The 18,071-nt window shown below is 41.1% G+C and overlaps 1 protein-coding gene across 1 annotated transcript in view; it reads left to right on the top strand.

Moving 5' to 3' along the window:
• Positions 1–17,546, top strand: part of LOC149138244 (uncharacterized) — a 31,678-nt gene extending 14,132 nt beyond the window's left edge. Inside the window, exons 4-6 of the mRNA XM_089446334.1 lie at positions 16,587–16,644; positions 16,765–16,808; positions 16,980–17,546. Of these exons, the coding sequence (XP_089302460.1) occupies positions 16,587–16,644; positions 16,765–16,808; positions 16,980–17,129 (252 nt within the window). The 3' untranslated portion in view covers positions 17,130–17,546. The remainder of the gene's footprint in view (positions 1–16,586; positions 16,645–16,764; positions 16,809–16,979) is intronic.
• Positions 17,547–18,071: the final 525 nt, after the last annotated feature.

Raw genomic sequence — 18,071 nt, forward strand, 5'->3', positions numbered from 1 at the left:
GCCTTGTAGCATCTTAATATGCCATTGACAATGGTGAGATGCCATGACGAGGAAATTATTTTATGTCATGTATGATGTGTGACAATGAATATAGATTAATATTTCTAGTTCTAAAAAGTATTGGTCGACTTGGTCGAACTCGTCTATTAGACCGAATGCATCGACTTGACATAGTTTAGTCGGATGGACTTGGTGCATAGTCAACCAAAGGAGATGAAATGGAGATACAAATACATTGTTAGAGTATGAGAAAATATAGGTCAACCAATTTGATTGTATATAATCCGATCGTGGTTTACTCATTAGACTAATGTGTGAACAAGTCAATTTGGGAATGAATCACCACGTGATGGGGAAAAACCACCATATGTCTTATCAAGTCTTAGGCTATTGGAATATTCTAAGTTTGGTAATAATAGAGATGAAAAGTATGATGTGAGAAAGGAAGAGCCAGGTGTTCAAGAAAAAGAGTCTCATGCTCCAAATGTTTTAAATGCAGTGCCTATTTATATGGATTCAGTTACCAACGATCTAGCTTATTATCCACCACCACCTTATGGTGATCTAGATATCACAAGCGCAATTAAAGTTTAGCAGGAGTAGATTATCGAGTAGTTCAAGTTTCAAATTCTGTCCAATTTGTTCAACAACGACGAGATCTTTATCTAGGGATCCACTGCTTCGAACGCTTAAGACTCTTAGTTGTGAAGGTGAAGAAAATCAATCATTACAAGGCATACATAAAATTGAGCTCAGACACCATTCAATAATACAAAAGACATGATGGAACCCATCATACAGGTGGGGTAGATACCCTCAAAATCTCATGCTTTTCTTCTTACTCTATTGTCCATTAATTAGAAGGTCAAAGACTCAGAGAATATATGACTAAAACCCAAGCACGATGCCCATGAGGTTACAAAATCTCATATGCAAAAGTATAGTGAAGCATATCTGTAGACAAGTATTGGCTAGCTTTGACCTAGTCGACTTGGTTGATTCCAATCCCTGATTGGAGTTGAATTCTCAATACTTAACTTCACTTCAACATATCTCGTTTCACTACTAGTGGAATCCATTGCTTCACGGTTGGACTGGGTCAACACCATGTGCTCCACGACCTTCCAATGATTGGGCAGAGAAGGATTTAGATTATTTTGATGGGTTTGTATTTAGCCCATGGGTATGAAATGAACATGTATAGCCTTGTTTCAGTCGACAACATAATAGAAAGTTTCATATAAGTAAAAATGGTTGAGTCAAAATTGACTACCAAGTCGAGGTCGACCAAACATATGTGGGAGTTGAGCCTCCATATAAGGACCTCCCAAAGAGCTTAACAACAACCAGAGGATTGCATGCTAGTTACAATGATCCCCAACAACAGCAGCAGGAGGAAGCGACCAAAGGAGATTTATGCAACAACAAGTATAACTTCAATGACCCCAACATTAAGGTTAATGTGTTCAATACATAGATCAATGCCAATATGAATATAAAGAAGCAAATGGCTAGTTAGAAGGTTCTCATTGTTGAAGGAAAGATGAAAAACTCAGTGTGAAACAACTTCAAGTGGCATATCACTACATCAATGTTTTACTACTTGTTCAAAGCACACCAAGACGACTTCCACAGGCGGGAGAGGTTGTTGCATTTAATTGGAATGTGTTTATTCATATAGTTCAAATTAGTAAATAGTAATCTTATGTCAATTTGAATGTTCACAGAGTCTTATAAAAAAGTATTCAAGGAGGATATTAGAGTCAAGTTTATAAACGAGTTTAGTTGAGTCAAAACATACTCGTGTAAAAAAAAATAAAAAAATTGTTGATTGAGTTAATTTTGTAATGTAAAGAAAGCTGGTCAACTTCTCGCTGACATCTGTCAATATCTAGTCGAAATCATGGTCATGTAAGTCTTAGTGAGTCAAGTTGTCCTATGTCTTTCATGTAATACATCAAATACAAACTCCATATGTCTCTAGAAAACAACAATAGCAGTAGAAGAAGTGATAAGAGAGCACAACCATAACAATAAAAAACATACCACAACAACATATCATCTGAGATGAGCAGAAAAAAATGAAAAATTCTTTGAATTTGACAAACTTCAGTTGTAGCAGGGGATGAGCGAAAGAATGCAGTCAAGAACATGACCAAATAGGCTAAACTTACACACAGAGCTAAAATGACAAGATGATGACAAAAGAAAAATTGAATTGATTGAGCCCGCTGGTATGAAAATTGTCGAATGGTTACTTGGGTTGTGATAGTGGTAAAAGATAGGTGGGTTAATGTTGCAAACTTCACTAATTTTATGTAAGAATGAAGAACTCCTAGGAGCGACAATCACACATTGGACTCATTTGTAGTGAGGCAAGAGAGGCCCTTGGATTGGAGAGGAGTTGCTCAATGGTTTTTGGTTGGAGTAGCAGTTTGAATAAGAGAGAGACTGTAGAGAATGTGAAGCATTGTGATGTAGCCACTAAGCAAGTAGAAGCCATAGTAAACCTTGTATACATGCATCATCCTATTTAGTTGGTGGCTATTGCGGTTGAGTCACCAATGCAGATTGATATGCATGGTTGATGTATAGTAAGCATACTTCTATGAGAAGTAGAGATCCAAGACATTGTTGCACCCTTGATCAGGACGAGTAAGACATTGAGGGGGGGGAGATGTTGTAGGGACCTCTTAGGCCATGTATAGTCATCATACTTATATAAGTAAATATATGTAATAAATGGTAAAAGGTAAATGTATGAGTGATTGGTTGGACTGGGTACAACAACTCCAACCACATCTACTATGTATAATTATGCATGAAGTTGGAATAAGGATGAGGCTCGATTTCTTTCCCGAAGCTTTGTTATTATTTGTGTATTGTGTATGTTCTTGCTATGTATTCATGATGTAGTCCGTTCTTGTTTACTTGTGAAGGATCTGCCTTCAACAGTGTCCAAACAAATGACAACGAAAGTATGTCAATGGTAGTGATGAAGAGTACAAACAATATGAATACAATGTGGGAATGCAAGAACAACTCCTAGAAAATTTTGAAAAGAACATAAAGAAAGAAAGAAGAAGTTGTAGTGTTGTTGTGACACGTCTATAAAAGACTATGTCATGATGCACAATAATCAATAGCTTGCCAAATTGGAAAGAGTGAGATAGAGAGGTTTCACAATGGAGCTAAAGATGTTAAGGGCTCTTGAATTTGATAAGCAATGGCAAGGGAGGCGAACTGGGCATTGGCTCGTTGTCGAAGTCCCTTGGAATCATTAGTGGGCACGCTATATGATCCTTGGGGGGGATGTAGGAGCGAGGGATACTCCTAGCATTTAAGGTTGAAAGAAAGAAGCACTAAATAGATCTTTAGTTGTTCTTATGGGATGGGGAGGTACTCGAATGGGTTGGGGCCGCCCTGCTCTAGAGTTGTGTGCAGCTGGTCCTTTTAGTATTTTGGAGACATGTGAACTAATGAATGGTTTGGCATCGCTAAACTGGTCTCGATGAAATCCATAAATCCCTTGGGAGAGGGGGGGGGGCGGCAGGCTAGTTTGGGACTTGAGATCTCACCCTTTCCATTGTTTGGTGCACCTTGAAATTTTGCCTGTTGCTTGTGGTGCTAATCTAATGGATCTACATGAAAGTACGAGGTGATCGTCTTGGTCATCCCAAACTAGGGTATGGTGTGTAGGAATTGAGATATATGGCTAAAAATTTTCTTGATGAAGAGGTCTAAGCATTGTTGGTCTTGGTACCTAAAGAAGGTCGTGTTGATTTGGGGTAGCATCATATGTCCTCTAGGCCTCAAATTTTTGCAGGGAGGCTTGGGCACAGGCATTCCAAAGAACCTAGAAACCGTTTTGGGAAATTCCATCCAGAAACAATTATATTAAAATAATTAATATTTCTAATGGGGTTCCTTAGTATAAACTTAAGAAAATTAAAATATTAATGGGTATTAATCTAATTGTGGGTGAATCTTCTAGATAAAGATGGAGATCAAGTCAAAACGATCTAAGCCTTTGATTAGGAGTTAATCTAGGCCGTTGGTTGTCTGGAGAGAGTGATTTTCTCGGCCGAAGAGTCATAAATAGAGAGAGGTAGAGGGTAATCCAGCAATGGCAGCGCTGAGCCAAAGGGGTTGACGTAAAGCCACGTAGAGGCAGCACAAAAACCAGTGAGGAGTCTGAAATTTGCAAAAGGATTCGAGTTTCAGAAGCCGGGAGTCGGGGTGTGAGACCGAGAGGCAGAAATCGAATCTCCTGGGCAGCAAATCGACCTGCTAGAGGATTGACACAGTCCCCAGACAGCTTGACGTTGCGTTGACACAGACACTGCGCAGAGGCAGCCAGAAAAGCTGGGGCACTCAGTCTATTTCTCTTTGTAACTGAATAACCCTATGAGGTATTCAGAGATGTATTCAGAATTTGCTACTGCTTAATAATAATAAATCCTTAGAGCTGCTGCACCGGTTTTCCCGCATTGGGTTTTTCCGGGGACATTTGTCCAAAAACAACGGTGTCCTATGTGTTTGTATTTCCTTGCTCAGTTTCTATGTTTCAGAATCATATTTAATTTGGTGTAGGCTGCTTCAGTAATTTACTTCAATATTTCAAGAAGACATATGATATAAGTTTGTAATATAATTTACAATCTAGGTGAAGTAGACTCAGCTAGTTGCAATAGGATTCCTGAGATTGTTAGATCTAGGAATTTTCACATGGTGTTGGAGGTGTTGATGTGAAACAGGAAGAGCACATCTAGCACTGAAACAAGGGCCAACTCAATGCAAGAAGAAACAGTTTAAATCCCTTGAGGGATTGCGCAGTTCTAGCCAGGAGGGATATATTTTCGAGGTTGTCTCTCCCTGAGTGAGTCCACAGAGAGGTAAGACTGCTGGACTGAGAATTTGCCAAGGAAGAGGGAGCCATGCAGAGCCTTAGGGCAAAGCTAGAGGGATACAGTTTTCTGCAAGCTGAGTGCTGGGCAGAAAAGCTGTTGGAAGAAGGATGCTGATCACATAGTGAGGGAATAATTCCTCAGTGGTTTCTTGCTGAGGAAATCAATATTTCTCATTTGTTGGGCAGCAGAGTAGCAACAGACTTACCAGCCCCATCAAGGAGTACGTAAGCTAGCCTAGAAGCTATGTAGTAGGGAGAAAGAGGGAGCTGTTTGACAGTTTTTGGAGGATATGGCAACCAGTGGCTTGAGGGATCAAGACAGGTTGGATGGAGCATCCAACTACGTCATCTGGAAGGCTAGAATGTCTTTCCTTCTAGATGAGCATGCCCTCAAGATGTATGTCGACAGTGTGGTGGTTGACCCTATAGATGCAAATCTGCTAAAGAAGTACAAGGCTGACATGGCAAAGGCCAAGAGGATGATCTTGGATGAAGTCAAGGATCACGCGCTGTGCCACGTTGCTAGCAAAGCAACTGCTAAGGAGATGTGGGATGCCTTGGCCACGTTATATTCGGGATCTTCCGAGCAGCGGATGATGTACTTGGAACAAATGTTGAGATCTGCGCAGATGCAGAAGGGAGAATGTGTGGATCCATTCCTCACAAAGCTGAAGGAGACCCGTGATGAATTGTCGGCTGCCGGGTACACATCTCAGTATTCAGAGTTAGTGAGACTGATCCCAAATTCTGTCTCGGATGAGTGGCAGGTCTTTGTCCAGAGTATCTTGGGTAGAGCAGCATTGCTTAATTGGGATGAGATGTGGGCAACTCTAAAACAAGAGGAGCTGAGAAGAGACCTGGTCAAGGTCAAACTTGATGGAAGCAACAACAGTAGTGGGTTGAAGCCCAAGGAGGAGGAGGAGAATTTAGCCCTTGCATTGAAGGGGCATCAGGGGCAACAAAGACGAAAGAAAGACATCTCCAAGGTGAAGTGTTTCAGATGTGGCGAGATGGGCCACTATGCATTCCACTGTCCTTTGAAGAAAAGGACAAGGATGAGAAGCACGATCCCAAGGTTGCAACTGCAAAGATTGAACAAGAGAAGGAGTTCACCATGATAGCCAAGATACCTCCAGGAGGGAGGTGGGTTGATTTAGAACTGTAGTTTGATAGAGCTACAAATGGGCAAGATCCTTGAGGTGTCCACCTCTTGGATCAATACCTTGCTACAAGAGCCCAATTTTGCAGTAGTAGGATGGACTAGTGTCAGATGGTGCCGAGGAGTGTTGGGGAGACAATTGAAGTAGCTAGGAGTGCCAGAGTCTGAGTAGCGCAGAGCAGAGTTCGCAACAGCGTAGATGGCACAGAGTAGAGGTCAACAACAATGTAGTAGATTCAGAGGGTCAACGTAGAGACTAGCAACAATCAATTCCAACATTCACATGGTATCATACTGAACACAATTAGTTTAGTAATTTTGGATGTTTTTCAGTTGCTTCTCTCAACAATTGAGTTGCAGTACGAATGCAGTGTTAGCAGTGGCAGTGCTAGCAGCATAGCAGATGCAACATTTGAGAGGGAGCTGTAGTACAGATGTAGCATTGGCAGTGGGAGTGTCAAAGGCAGTAGTATAGTTGCAGCAACAACGCAGTAGTTGGTGGACAACATGTCAGACATCAACAACGCAGAGGATGATGCTTCAGAGTCATAGGAGTATGCAACATCAGTTTATTGCTAGATTACATTCCTCGTTGAGAGGGAATTATGATTTGGGGTAGCATCAGATGTTGCTCTACGCCTCAAATTTTGCAGGGAGGTTTGGACACATGCATTCTAAAGAACCCAAAACCGTTTTTGGAAATTGCACCCTGAAGCGATTATATTAAAATAATTAATATTTTTAATGGGGTTCCTAAGTCTAAACTTAGGAAAATTAAAATATTAATGGGTATTAATCTAATTGTGGGTGAATCTTCTAGATAAAGACGAAGATTAAGTCAAAACGATCTAGGCCATTGGTTGTCCAACAAGAAGATATAAGAAGGGGCATAAGGGTCATTTGCAAAACACACCAGAGAGATCAAGAAATTGATTTTCTGAAGTGAGAAGTTCTCTGTAGGAAAATTCAATTGAAGAGATTTCTTGCAGCAGAGGGGCAGGGATAGCTTTCGGAGAGAGTGATTTTCTTAGTCGGAGAGTCATCAACAGAGAAAGGCAGAGGGTAATCCAGCAGTGGCAGCGCTGAACCAGAGGGGTTGACGCAGAGCCACGCGGAGGCAATGTAGAACCCAGTGAGGACTTTGAAATTTGCAGAAGGAATTCGAGTTTTAGAAGCTGGGAGTCGGGGTGTGAGATCGGGAGGCAGAAATTGAATCTCCCAGGCAACAAATCGACCAGCCAGAGAATTGACGCAATCACTAGAGAGCTTGACGTTGCGCTGATGCAAACACTGCGTAGAGGTAGCCAGAAAAGTCGGGGTCACTCAGTCTGGGGCTGGATCAACCAAGATTTCTAGTGATAGTGTGAGGTAACCTCACAATTCTTTCTGCCAGTGTTTCTCTCTGTAACTGAATAACCCTGTGAGGTATTTAGAGATGTATTTAGAATTTTCTACTGCTCAATAATAATAAACCCTCAGAGCTACTGCACTGGTTTTCCTGCATTGGGTTTTTCCGAGGACATTTGTCCAAAAATAACGGTGTCCTATGTGTTTGTATTTCTTTTTTCAGTTCTATTTTTCAGAACCATATTTAATTTGGTGTAGGTTGCTTCAGTAATTTACTTCAATATTTCACGAAGATATATGAAATAAGTATGTAATATAATTTACAATCTAGGTCAAGTAGATTCAGCTAGTTGCAGTAGGATTGTTGAGATTGTTAGATATCTCCCTAGATAGGGGTATTTCTCTCTCCCGCCAACAGTCTTTGGAAGACCAAAATCTATGAAGGAAAGACGCCAAATGGAAAATGGCCTGGAGGAAAAATGGGTCGATATCAAACTTTCTTGAATAGGGGCCTATGGAATTTTTAGTAGGAGAAAAAACAGAAAATGGCCTTGAGGCAAATTGGGTGGACATCAAACTCTACTTGAATAAGGGCCTATGGAATTGTTTGCTTACAACGAATGATGCATTTGAGAAATGGGGTCTTGACTTTCTCCAAGCCTGCTCAATTTGTTTGTAACAAGCTCACCCCCTAGACTTGGGAGACATAAAGAATTGTGGGTCTAGTAATTGCCTCCATGGGGTGAAGTTTGGACGAAATGTCCTGAAATTGACTTTGGAAACACTGCCTCTCAATGAGGGCCAAGGAAACCATATCTTTCACTAAGCTATGGTTGGAGGGCCCGTCGCACACCAAAACAAGAACCGGTGAATTGTACTTCAAGGTAGGTGTAAGCTGTGGTGATCTCAATATTGACACTAATAGTAAAATTTAAGTTTGCAAGAGATCTCTTTGATGCATTGAAGACCAAAAGCTTGGTTTTATCGAGGTTGATTGTCAACTATTGAAGGTCACAAAAAGTGGATAGTGCATTGATTTGTTTCTATAAGCCTTTAGGGGTAGAATCCAACAAGACCAAGTCATCGATGAAAAGGAGGAGTGATATCAACACCTAGTGTAGAAGACAACAATCTGCCTCCTAGATATGCTCATGTAGGAAAGAATCCAACTCATCAATATAGATCTTGATGAGGGTCGATGAGAGGGGGTATCCCTTTTTTACCTTGATGTTACTATGCATGATCTGAACTTAAACAGGAACACAACAAATTACAGATATAACCATAAATACAAAGATGCAACAAAAATAACCCTTCATTTCTTTAATATCAAATATTGAAATAAGCTTACAAACAGAATGGAAATAAACTAGCTCGGGCGATGGTAGGTTATCTTTGAGAAGAGATGTGGCGGCTACATCCTCTAAACTGTGTTGCAATGAGGCTCGTAAGCCTATTTATTATTGAGAAACAATGGAAAACCCTAAACATCCAAAAACCTAACTCCCTAGGAGATGAATCGCCAAAACTATGGGCCTTGTTTGGGTAAATTGGTATATCAACTTCCCGGAGTCGTAACTTTGGCATACGATCTCTGTTTGATGTGCACAATACCTCGTTAGAAAAATCTATCTGAGTACTACCATTTTCCCAAAAAACGTCGTTTAGGGCCTCAAAACGACTCCGAAAGTTTAGGACCCGAAAAACTGCCAAAAATTGTAAACTGTGCTACAATTAAGGAAACTGAAAAACTGAAAGAGACAATGGTGGGGGTCCGAGTGGAACAGGCGGGTGGCCACCAACATCCACTTGGATCAGTCCTCCCCCCTTAGGAAGCAATGGTCCCCATTGTGTTGAGTGCCTCCATGAGATGGGGAAACTTCGCTGAACTTGGTCCCTGGTGAACCACTTGCCTTGGTGCAAGAGTTGGGCCAGCTTTGGCAACCCGATATAGTTGGATCTTTTGCTGGCGAGTGTTCTTGATCTGTGTGTCCTTAATCCGATCAGTTGTGGCCTGTTCCATGTAGTCTGGGTTTAACTTTGTTGGTGTGAAGCTGTTCTGCAATGTCTAATGTGTCCAATAATGGTGGGAAGTATGGTCGAAGGTGGTCCACATTGAACACTGGGTACAGGCCAAGGAATGGGGGAATGCTGAGCTCAAAAGCATTGTCTCCCACAACCTTGGTAATGGTGTAAGGACCATATTAGAGTGGTTTGAGCTTCCAATTGGCTTCAGTAAGGTTTTTTTTTTTTTTTTTTGTTATCTGCAAATGCAACCAAACTTTGTCGCCTCTCTGAAACTTGTGTGGTACCCGATGTTGATCATGTCGCTACTTGTACTTGGCATTTGACTTCTCTAAGATGTCGTGAACCTACTGGCGGATGTGTTGGATGCGTTCAATAAACTTGGTTGGATGTGCCCTTTTTGCAACAATTCCTAGATTTGCCATTTGATCTCTTCATTTTCTAGAATGGAGCGGCGATATATCGACTTGTTGGGTAGAGGTGCTCCGGGAGTCAGAACAATCGAATGCTTGCCTTGACAGTGCAAGGGTACCCCTGTGGGTGAGGAGAGGATGTCCCTGTATTTTTCCATGATCGTATGCACCTACTTCTGCTGCGTGGAGGAACCCTTCTTGGGGCCATGGATGTGGCTACGATCTTCCCCTTACTTTGAGAGCGAATTAGAAAGAAAACAAATTTCCCAGTTTGGGAGATGATCTTACTCCATTGCTTAGCAGAGATCAAAGAGATGGCGGTAGGGCGGGTTACCTTTGGTATCCTGTATAACTTATTACCCAAAGAAATAATAACAGAGTGAGGTTTAGACTCATATACAATATGTCACTTCCACAAGTATGATTGTCCTAATAATACATCACAAACTTCAAGAGGAGCAACATCACATAATACCTCATCTGTGAAGGGCTTGATGTTGTAGGGAAGGCGACACTGCTGGCTGATGCAAAGATCTCGTCCTTGGTGAAGCCACCCGATGGTGTACGACTGCAGATGTGCTATAGTGGGTAGGCCCAACCGCTTCACGACCGTTGGTGAATGAGGTTCTTTTGGCTCCCGTTGTTGACAATGAACTACAATGGAGAACCCTTCACCCACATCTGTGAGTGGAAGAGGCGTTCCCCCTCCTATAGATCTTCAGGCTCAATCTTCTGGATCTTGGTTGTGGCCACGGTGGCACTGGGCTCCGTGTCAATGATTTGCTTCCCTTTGTCGGGTTCTAAGTCAGAGTCGAAACATGCGTTTGATTCGAAAGCCTTCAGCTCGACCACCAATGATTGCTTGGCCCGACACTCACTTGTGTTGTGAGTGGAGCTCTTATGGAACTCACACCACTTTCCCGTGTCCTTTGTCTTCATGGTGTTGTTTGCTTGTAGCTTTGGCGGGTTTGCTGGGTCGCCCCGCCTTGGTTTTGTCCTTTGCTCTGCGGTTTGGGGCTGCCTTTTCCTTGCTTTGGATTCGTAGATCCAAAGTCTCGTTTTTTCTGTTTAAAGTTTAAACTTTTGCTCAATCTTGACAGCGTATTGGTACGTTGTGCCGAACGAGGAGATGTACATCCAGGGCCTCAAAACGACTCCAGAAGTTCAAGACTCGAGAAACTGTCAAAAATAGTAAACTGTGCTGCAATTAAGGAAATTGAAAAATTGAAAGAGACAGTGGTAAGGGTCTAAGTGGAACAAGTGGGTGGCCACCAACATTCACCTGGATCATTGCATGAAATAACTGTTGGCCCTCTTGATTTGCCCCAAAATTGACTCATATAGTCTCATAAAGGTTGCCAGAAGGGTCTCGGATATGCTAATGCGATGATGCCTTTGGAACGATGCCTCCCTTGGAACTCTGTAAAATGATTTTTGGAAGTCTACAAAGCAATTGTCAACCTTCAAAGAGTCATGACGAGCCTTCTCAATAATGGCTCAGAGAGTGGAAATGTGATCAATTGTTTAGAATTTGGCTGGAAAATTTCTTGTCCTCGAGCCCTTAGATGATGACTTCCCAACTCATTAGAGAGTCACTAGAGATTGTGGCATAAAACTTTGAGAATTTATGTCCCACCATGATAGTTTGGTAGTTGTTTAGATCATAAATACTCCTTGATTTTTGGATTAGATTAATAATATGTCTCGTCCAAGAGGAGGGGAATCTTGAACACACTGCATGATTAAATAAAATTGACAATATAGGACTCGAGATTGGATGCAATGTTTAAAGAATTTGGCTTGAAGCCCATTTTCATTTGTTGCTTTGTTGGTACTGATAGCTTTGACTATTCTAGTGTCCCTCTTAGAGAAAAAGGTGGCATGAGGAAGGGGGAGGGGATGTGGATAATAGGTTGTCTAAGAATGTCATAAAATGGAGGTTGTTTGGGAGAACGAGGACCGTGTGTAAGGTTAGGTAGGATGGCATGGTGTCTAGGAAAAATGTACACTAGAAGGCTTTCGGTGAGTGGTAGAGGGCCTCACAAAGTTCTTGTCTTCTATGTGAGAGAAAGGTTCACTTTTTTATGGTAGAGTTGACAGTAGGTTTTGCAGAGATGAGGGGAGGAAGATGTGTCATGTGTGAGGGTGAGACAAAGCTGTTTGTGAAGGGCTTTACATTCATCGTCGAACCAATTGTTCATGGGATAGAAGCTAGGGGGAGGTTGATGGGCATGTTGATGAGTAGAGTGGGTCTACGAATCAAGGGCTGCCTCCATGAGGACAGTGGAAAACATCTTGTATTTGGTTGTGGTTGTGTCTAGTGACCTGAAGTGGGGAATGGATGGGGGCAACTCCTTGAGCGCGGTGGTGTAGGAGTTGGTGTAATCTCTATAAAAAAGGAGGGTAGTACGAGGGGTTGGTGGGATGAGCTGGGGTGGGGAGAGAGGGAGAAGGTGTGGAGGGTGTGGTTTTCTAGGGGGGACGAGAGACAAAGAAGTGTTGAATATATGGGAGAAGATCTTGGTTGGCTAAAACATAGTCAACAACACTACCCCCCCAATTATTGGTGAAAGTCTCTAGAACTTGAAAAGCAAGGGAGCCTTTTAAGGATCAATAAGCCATGGGATTCGCCTAACTGCAAGAGGTGTCTTCAATCACCTGTGAGGGGTCCATCACTGTCTTGCAAATTCCTATGAAGGCCCATAGATTTTGGTACCAATTCATGGAGGAAAAGTGCATCCTCTACTTTGTCATGTAGGGCAACTTAGAGGTTTTTGGTACGAGCATTGATGTCACCTAGAAGAATGACATTGCGAAGAGTTGAATTGTGGGAGATATTTGCATAAAGATCAAGGAAAGGATCTCCTTTGGACTTAGTGTGAAGTGCAAAATGTGACGAGGTTAGGGGAAGTAGCAAGCTACAATGTATCTATCTTAAAGAAGAGAGTTGTGTTGATGAAACCAGACCCACAAAAATCTGGCATGCTCATATGATGACAATATAGTGTCCTTGCTCTAGAGAGAATCCTGCATAAGACAAGCAACCCCCCTAGATCCTCTAATGTTGTTGGATCTTGTCACTTGTTGACGATACCACACCTAGTGATACCCATTGATCTTGGGTGGTGTCTACATGGTGCTCACATGCATCTCAATGAGGAAAAGGAGGTCTTGAGACTTGATCACGTCACAAAGCATAATTGGTGGAGACCGAAATGCACCGCTACAATTCCAGCAACCAATGGATATGGTAGGCCTACTCACCCTAACTTGTCCCCCCACTGAATGAGATCGTCATTTGGTACAAGGGTGAGAGTATCTTGGAGTATTCGAATCACAGAGGACAACTTTGAGCTCCCAGATTGCTACCCACTTCCCTTCCTTCTGTATAGCTATGACCCACCCTATGAGATTTGGCTAGGTCAGCATAGAGGAAGACCTATTGTGTGGGTGGGAGCGATGTTAGTTTTCTCTTGGCTTGGAGGGCTCTCAGTTGATCATCTAGTGATCAAAAGTAGAGGAAAAGTGTAGAGTTGGGGCCCAAGCATGCACAGTCCATGGTGACGTCCTTTAGATCCAAAGTGTTTGAGATCTTTGTTTGGAATGTGCAGGGGAGTTCATTATTCTTTGCTACAAGTGTATGCTTTCCTGTATTTTCATTTCCAAGTCCAATTGTTTGCTATCTAATACCTATGAATGGAGCTATTTGCTTTCTTTTGTAAGAAATTCCATATGTCGTAACAGATTCTTAACCTGGTTTGTCCAAAATGAGAAATCTCGGTCCATGGCGATATTTGTGGGGCTGTAAGTTTTCCCTTGGTCACAAAGGGTTGACGGAGGAAAGCCCTTCATTCTCAAACCTCACTCTCAGTCAATTCGAAACTTGTAACACTTGATGTGGTTGCACTCAACTGCAATCTTGATAGTGGCATCTAAAATTATGAACGATGACGGGCAATAAAGGTCAAGATGATGGTCTAGGTCGAGCTAAGCTTGTGGAGGATGCAACCACGGGTGAGGGCAATGATCTAGGAGGATTCCCACTACTGATCCAAATTGATGGTCTTTAGGAAGTTGAAGGAAAAATACGGGCGACACTGACATGTGACACACTCATAGACTTACACATGGCATGATGGCAATATGACGTCATATGGTGGAGGATGACACATGGCATGATAATAGGTTGACACATGGCACACTGAGGCTAACATGTGGCACATTCCATGCTACAAATTGTGCACACAGACGCTGACATGTGGCATAGCAATAGGTTGACATGGTTCAATGGAAGGTTGACATATGGTACCATGTAGGCCAACCAGAGGCAGCCACATGGACCTTCTAGGAAGCCTATGTGTATTGCTTGCATGGTGGTTGAGATTGCATGATAGGGTTAGTTGGCAGATTAGTTGGCAGGTCAAAACTATATTCCATAAAATTTGGTAAGGGGAAGATTCAAACTCGCTACCTTGTCGCGATAAATCCTGAGCCTTACCACTATACCACGACTCGAAGACATGTTATGTTATACGCAAGTTTGTTATTTAAAGGTTATTTTTTGGAAAACAAATCCCACAAAATTGCAACAACGAGATTTTAACTTGTGACCTTGCCTTTATAAACTCCAAGCCTTACCATTGCACCACAGGTCTGTCATGTGACAAATATTGCCCATAATAGCTTATATGTAGGAAGAAGTCAAAGGAAGTTTCTGGTAGTGCTCTTATCTTTTTAGAAGAATTTTGAAGATGAATATTGCATGTTTTATGGTAATTTTTGATGTATAAAAGCAATTTGATGTATTTTTTTTATCATCCTAATGGATCAATTGCGCATTTGAAGTGAACCTGAAGATGTAGCCCATGAAGGGTGAACTCCATTAACAACTTGCTGTTATTTGTCTTCATATTTGATTTCTACTATTTTCATCTTTTAAATGCTTATCAAATTTTATTAAGTCCGTTTAATTAATAAATTTGTAGAAATACAAAGGCATTATAAGTATTTAGTTTTGGATTGGGTAAGGGTGTGGGTCAGATTTGGGTCGCGGGCAATGGACATGACAGATTGATGCGATAGAGCGTGGATGAGGGCTCGACAAGTCACAGAGGTGCTTGACAGGACAGACACGAGACAAATGAATGAGGGCACATGCAACAAGTGCAACTACACAAAGGTGCTCGACAAGATTCTTGTTGACGAGGGCTCGATGCGGCTTAGAGGAGGTGGTACTCAATGAGACTCTTGTAGATGGGGCAACGGATGCCTTAGTACTATGCAGATGGGGCAATAGATGCAATGAGAAACAAGGGTTCAACACGACTTAGAGGCAATGGGCCTGCCACGAGGGAACGTGCAAAGGACATGACCACATGAAGGTGCTTGATGGGGCCCAAAGACATGGAATCAAAGTGAAAAAGCTGAAGGAAGTGTGTATAGCAACACAAGGAGGAAGTTGTGGTGGGATGTATCATGCCACTAATTTAGGTGGTGCAATACATTGCACCTTTGAACTTTTTTTGGCATGCAAAACGAGGTGGAGGAAGCCAGAGAGGGACAAATTGGCGTGATGTTGTGCCACAAAATTTTGTTGCACAATACGTCACATAAACCAACTTTTTCCAAATTGTAATTAAGTGAAGGAGAAACGCCGCATAAACCAACTTTTTCAAAATTGTAATAAAGTGGAGGAGAAGGTCCCTTAATCACAATAAAACAATCTCTTGAGGTGCGATGTATCGCACCAAAACCTTCGTTTGAGGTGTGATACATCACACCCAAACCTTCTTTTGGCGTGATGTGTTGCATGGACCAACATTTTCAAAGACATGAAACAAAGGTAAGAGGGGAGGAACCAGAGAGAGTCAAGGAGAAAGATGAAGAAGTAACAAAGGAAGGAAGCCTTGTTGCAATAAAAAAATGGTTTGTGCAATGCAATGTATTGCATGAAGAAAATCTTTGTGCAATACATCGCATAAAGAATTCTTTTTCAAAGTTTTGAGATAGAGGAGGAAGGTCCTTTGTTGAGAAAACAAAAACTTTTCGAGTTGGGATGTTGGTGGCAGATGCGATATGCGCACCCAAACTTTCTTTCAGTTAATGACTTTTGTGCCATGTAGGCATGATGACCTAGGAGAAAGGAGGCGCCTAAGAAACTTTAGGGGGCCATAACTACTTTCTTGGAGCTCGACATTGAGAAAGGATACAGCTGTTGGAAAGCTCTCAATAAGTAGAATGTTTCTCTGAGCTCAAAAGTCACCTTAGAACTGTATTTAAGAGGAATCATTTTAAATGCCTCACCTCCTTAAGGCTACTTAGGGGGTTGGGTATGTTACAATAAATTAGGCTGTACTATTAATTCTAAAGTTATCCTTTTATTTCTTGTTCTTTGATAATATATAGTTCCCTCTCTTTCTCTCTCTGTCTATATTTCTTTGTAAGGCTGTCCCATAAAATACTGATAAGGCATTTTGTTGTTTTTTACAATAATTTAAATATATAGTGCTGGAAGACTTCAGATACTGAAACTTTGCTTGCTGTTGTGTGAATATTGAATTTATTTATTGAGTTCATTTTCATTAGTTAAATTCATTGTGCAGAATTTAGTTTCTAGTGCGTCATTATTCTCAGTTTTATGTCTACAGTTTAAGATCTTTTTGGAACTTTTAGTTTGTCACAGTGGATTAGAAAATTTGCTCGATAATCTTCAAACTTATCTTCTGTTTGCCAGGAACCTGTAATGGGTATATCTGAGGATGACGTCCGAGATGCATTGAAGATTTTACTTGGTAAGAGTAATTTGATGAAGTGTGGTTATACCAGTAAATTGTTGTTGGATTCTGGCATGATTAAGTCATTTCCCCCTTCCATTTGGCCTTGATTAGTTTGTCTGATATGTTGTGATGCAGATATAAGAAATCATCCTGTACTAATTCATTGCAAAACAGGGAAGGTGTGTATAACCAGTTTAGCAAATAGACTCTTCTTTCTTCTGCTCTCAAGTAGCTTTGATAGTATGCATAAATAATCTGTAGATACATTTTACATAAGAATATGTTCATTTTCCTATATAACAATATCACATTTAAAACTGAAGGTATGCTAACAATTCAATTTTTTACAGCGCCCTACAAGTTGTTTGATAGGATGCTTACGTAAAATACAGAATTGGTGTCTTGCATCAGTATTTGATGAGTATCAGCGATTTGCCGGAACAAAATCCCAAGTATCAGATTTGCAATTCATAGAACGGATCAACATACCAAATACATAATTACGTCATTCTTCCGCAATTTTCTCAATCTACAGGGGCAAAATCAGGTTCAACTTCATTACAAATATATTCAGCATTTTAGTGAGCCCTGTGAAATGAATGCAAGGGGAAAGCGATTTCTTTTCATCATTGCTCTGGTTACAATATTGATCATTGAGTTCACCATGGAAGTAGTTTCTTTAGCTTTGCTACATTATGTTGCTCCTTTAGCACACATGTAAAGTTTTACCTTTGGCCATGAAATTTGATTTCTTATCTAGTGGCTAATAATCATAAATTAGAGTTTATGATGATGTCATCAACAGCGAAGTTGATGCCGGTTTTGGTTCCAGTTAAAAAAGATGGGTACAGTTCTGTTGCACCTATGATTGACTTTGTTATTTTGTTTATACGTGCACCTCTTCCAATTTTCTATCAGTTTCAGTATTAGTCACTATTTGATTGCACATTTGTCTAATATGAACTGCACATGTATGCTCAATAGCAGGTCTTTGTGTACCCTAGAAGTACCCTATACTTCTTTTGTGTGTGTGTTTGCTTGAGAAAGAGAGAAAAAGACACATTGTAAAACTGAATGAATTTTATGTACCATCTGGCTTATGAGACACTTTGCCTTTCACACAACTATAACTTAGTAAAGCAAGCTCTCTAGTATGTCATCCAATTCACTGGTTAAAGTAAAAGTATGATTAAAACCCTGGTTCTTAATCATGTTCCTGCCCTTAATCAGCAGGTACAATTGGAAATGCTTCTATGCATTCTTATGATTCGTGCTTTAAGGCATGTTTTCTAAGGCCTAGTCTTCTTCTTGATGGGATGCACCTTCAAATTTTTATTATTATTATTTTAGGGTCAAGGTACATTATCAAGATGACGTATGTCCAAGTTTTATTCAAGGGTGAATGCCATTTTATAAGGAGTGATGTTTATTCCAATTTAAAT

The sequence above is a fragment of the Pinus tabuliformis genome, chromosome X (genome assembly GCF_031772625.1).
Source record: "Pinus tabuliformis cultivar Carrire ecotype Pingquan chromosome X, CPIR1, whole genome shotgun sequence".
In the NCBI taxonomy this organism is placed as follows: domain Eukaryota; kingdom Viridiplantae; phylum Streptophyta; class Pinopsida; order Pinales; family Pinaceae; genus Pinus; species Pinus tabuliformis.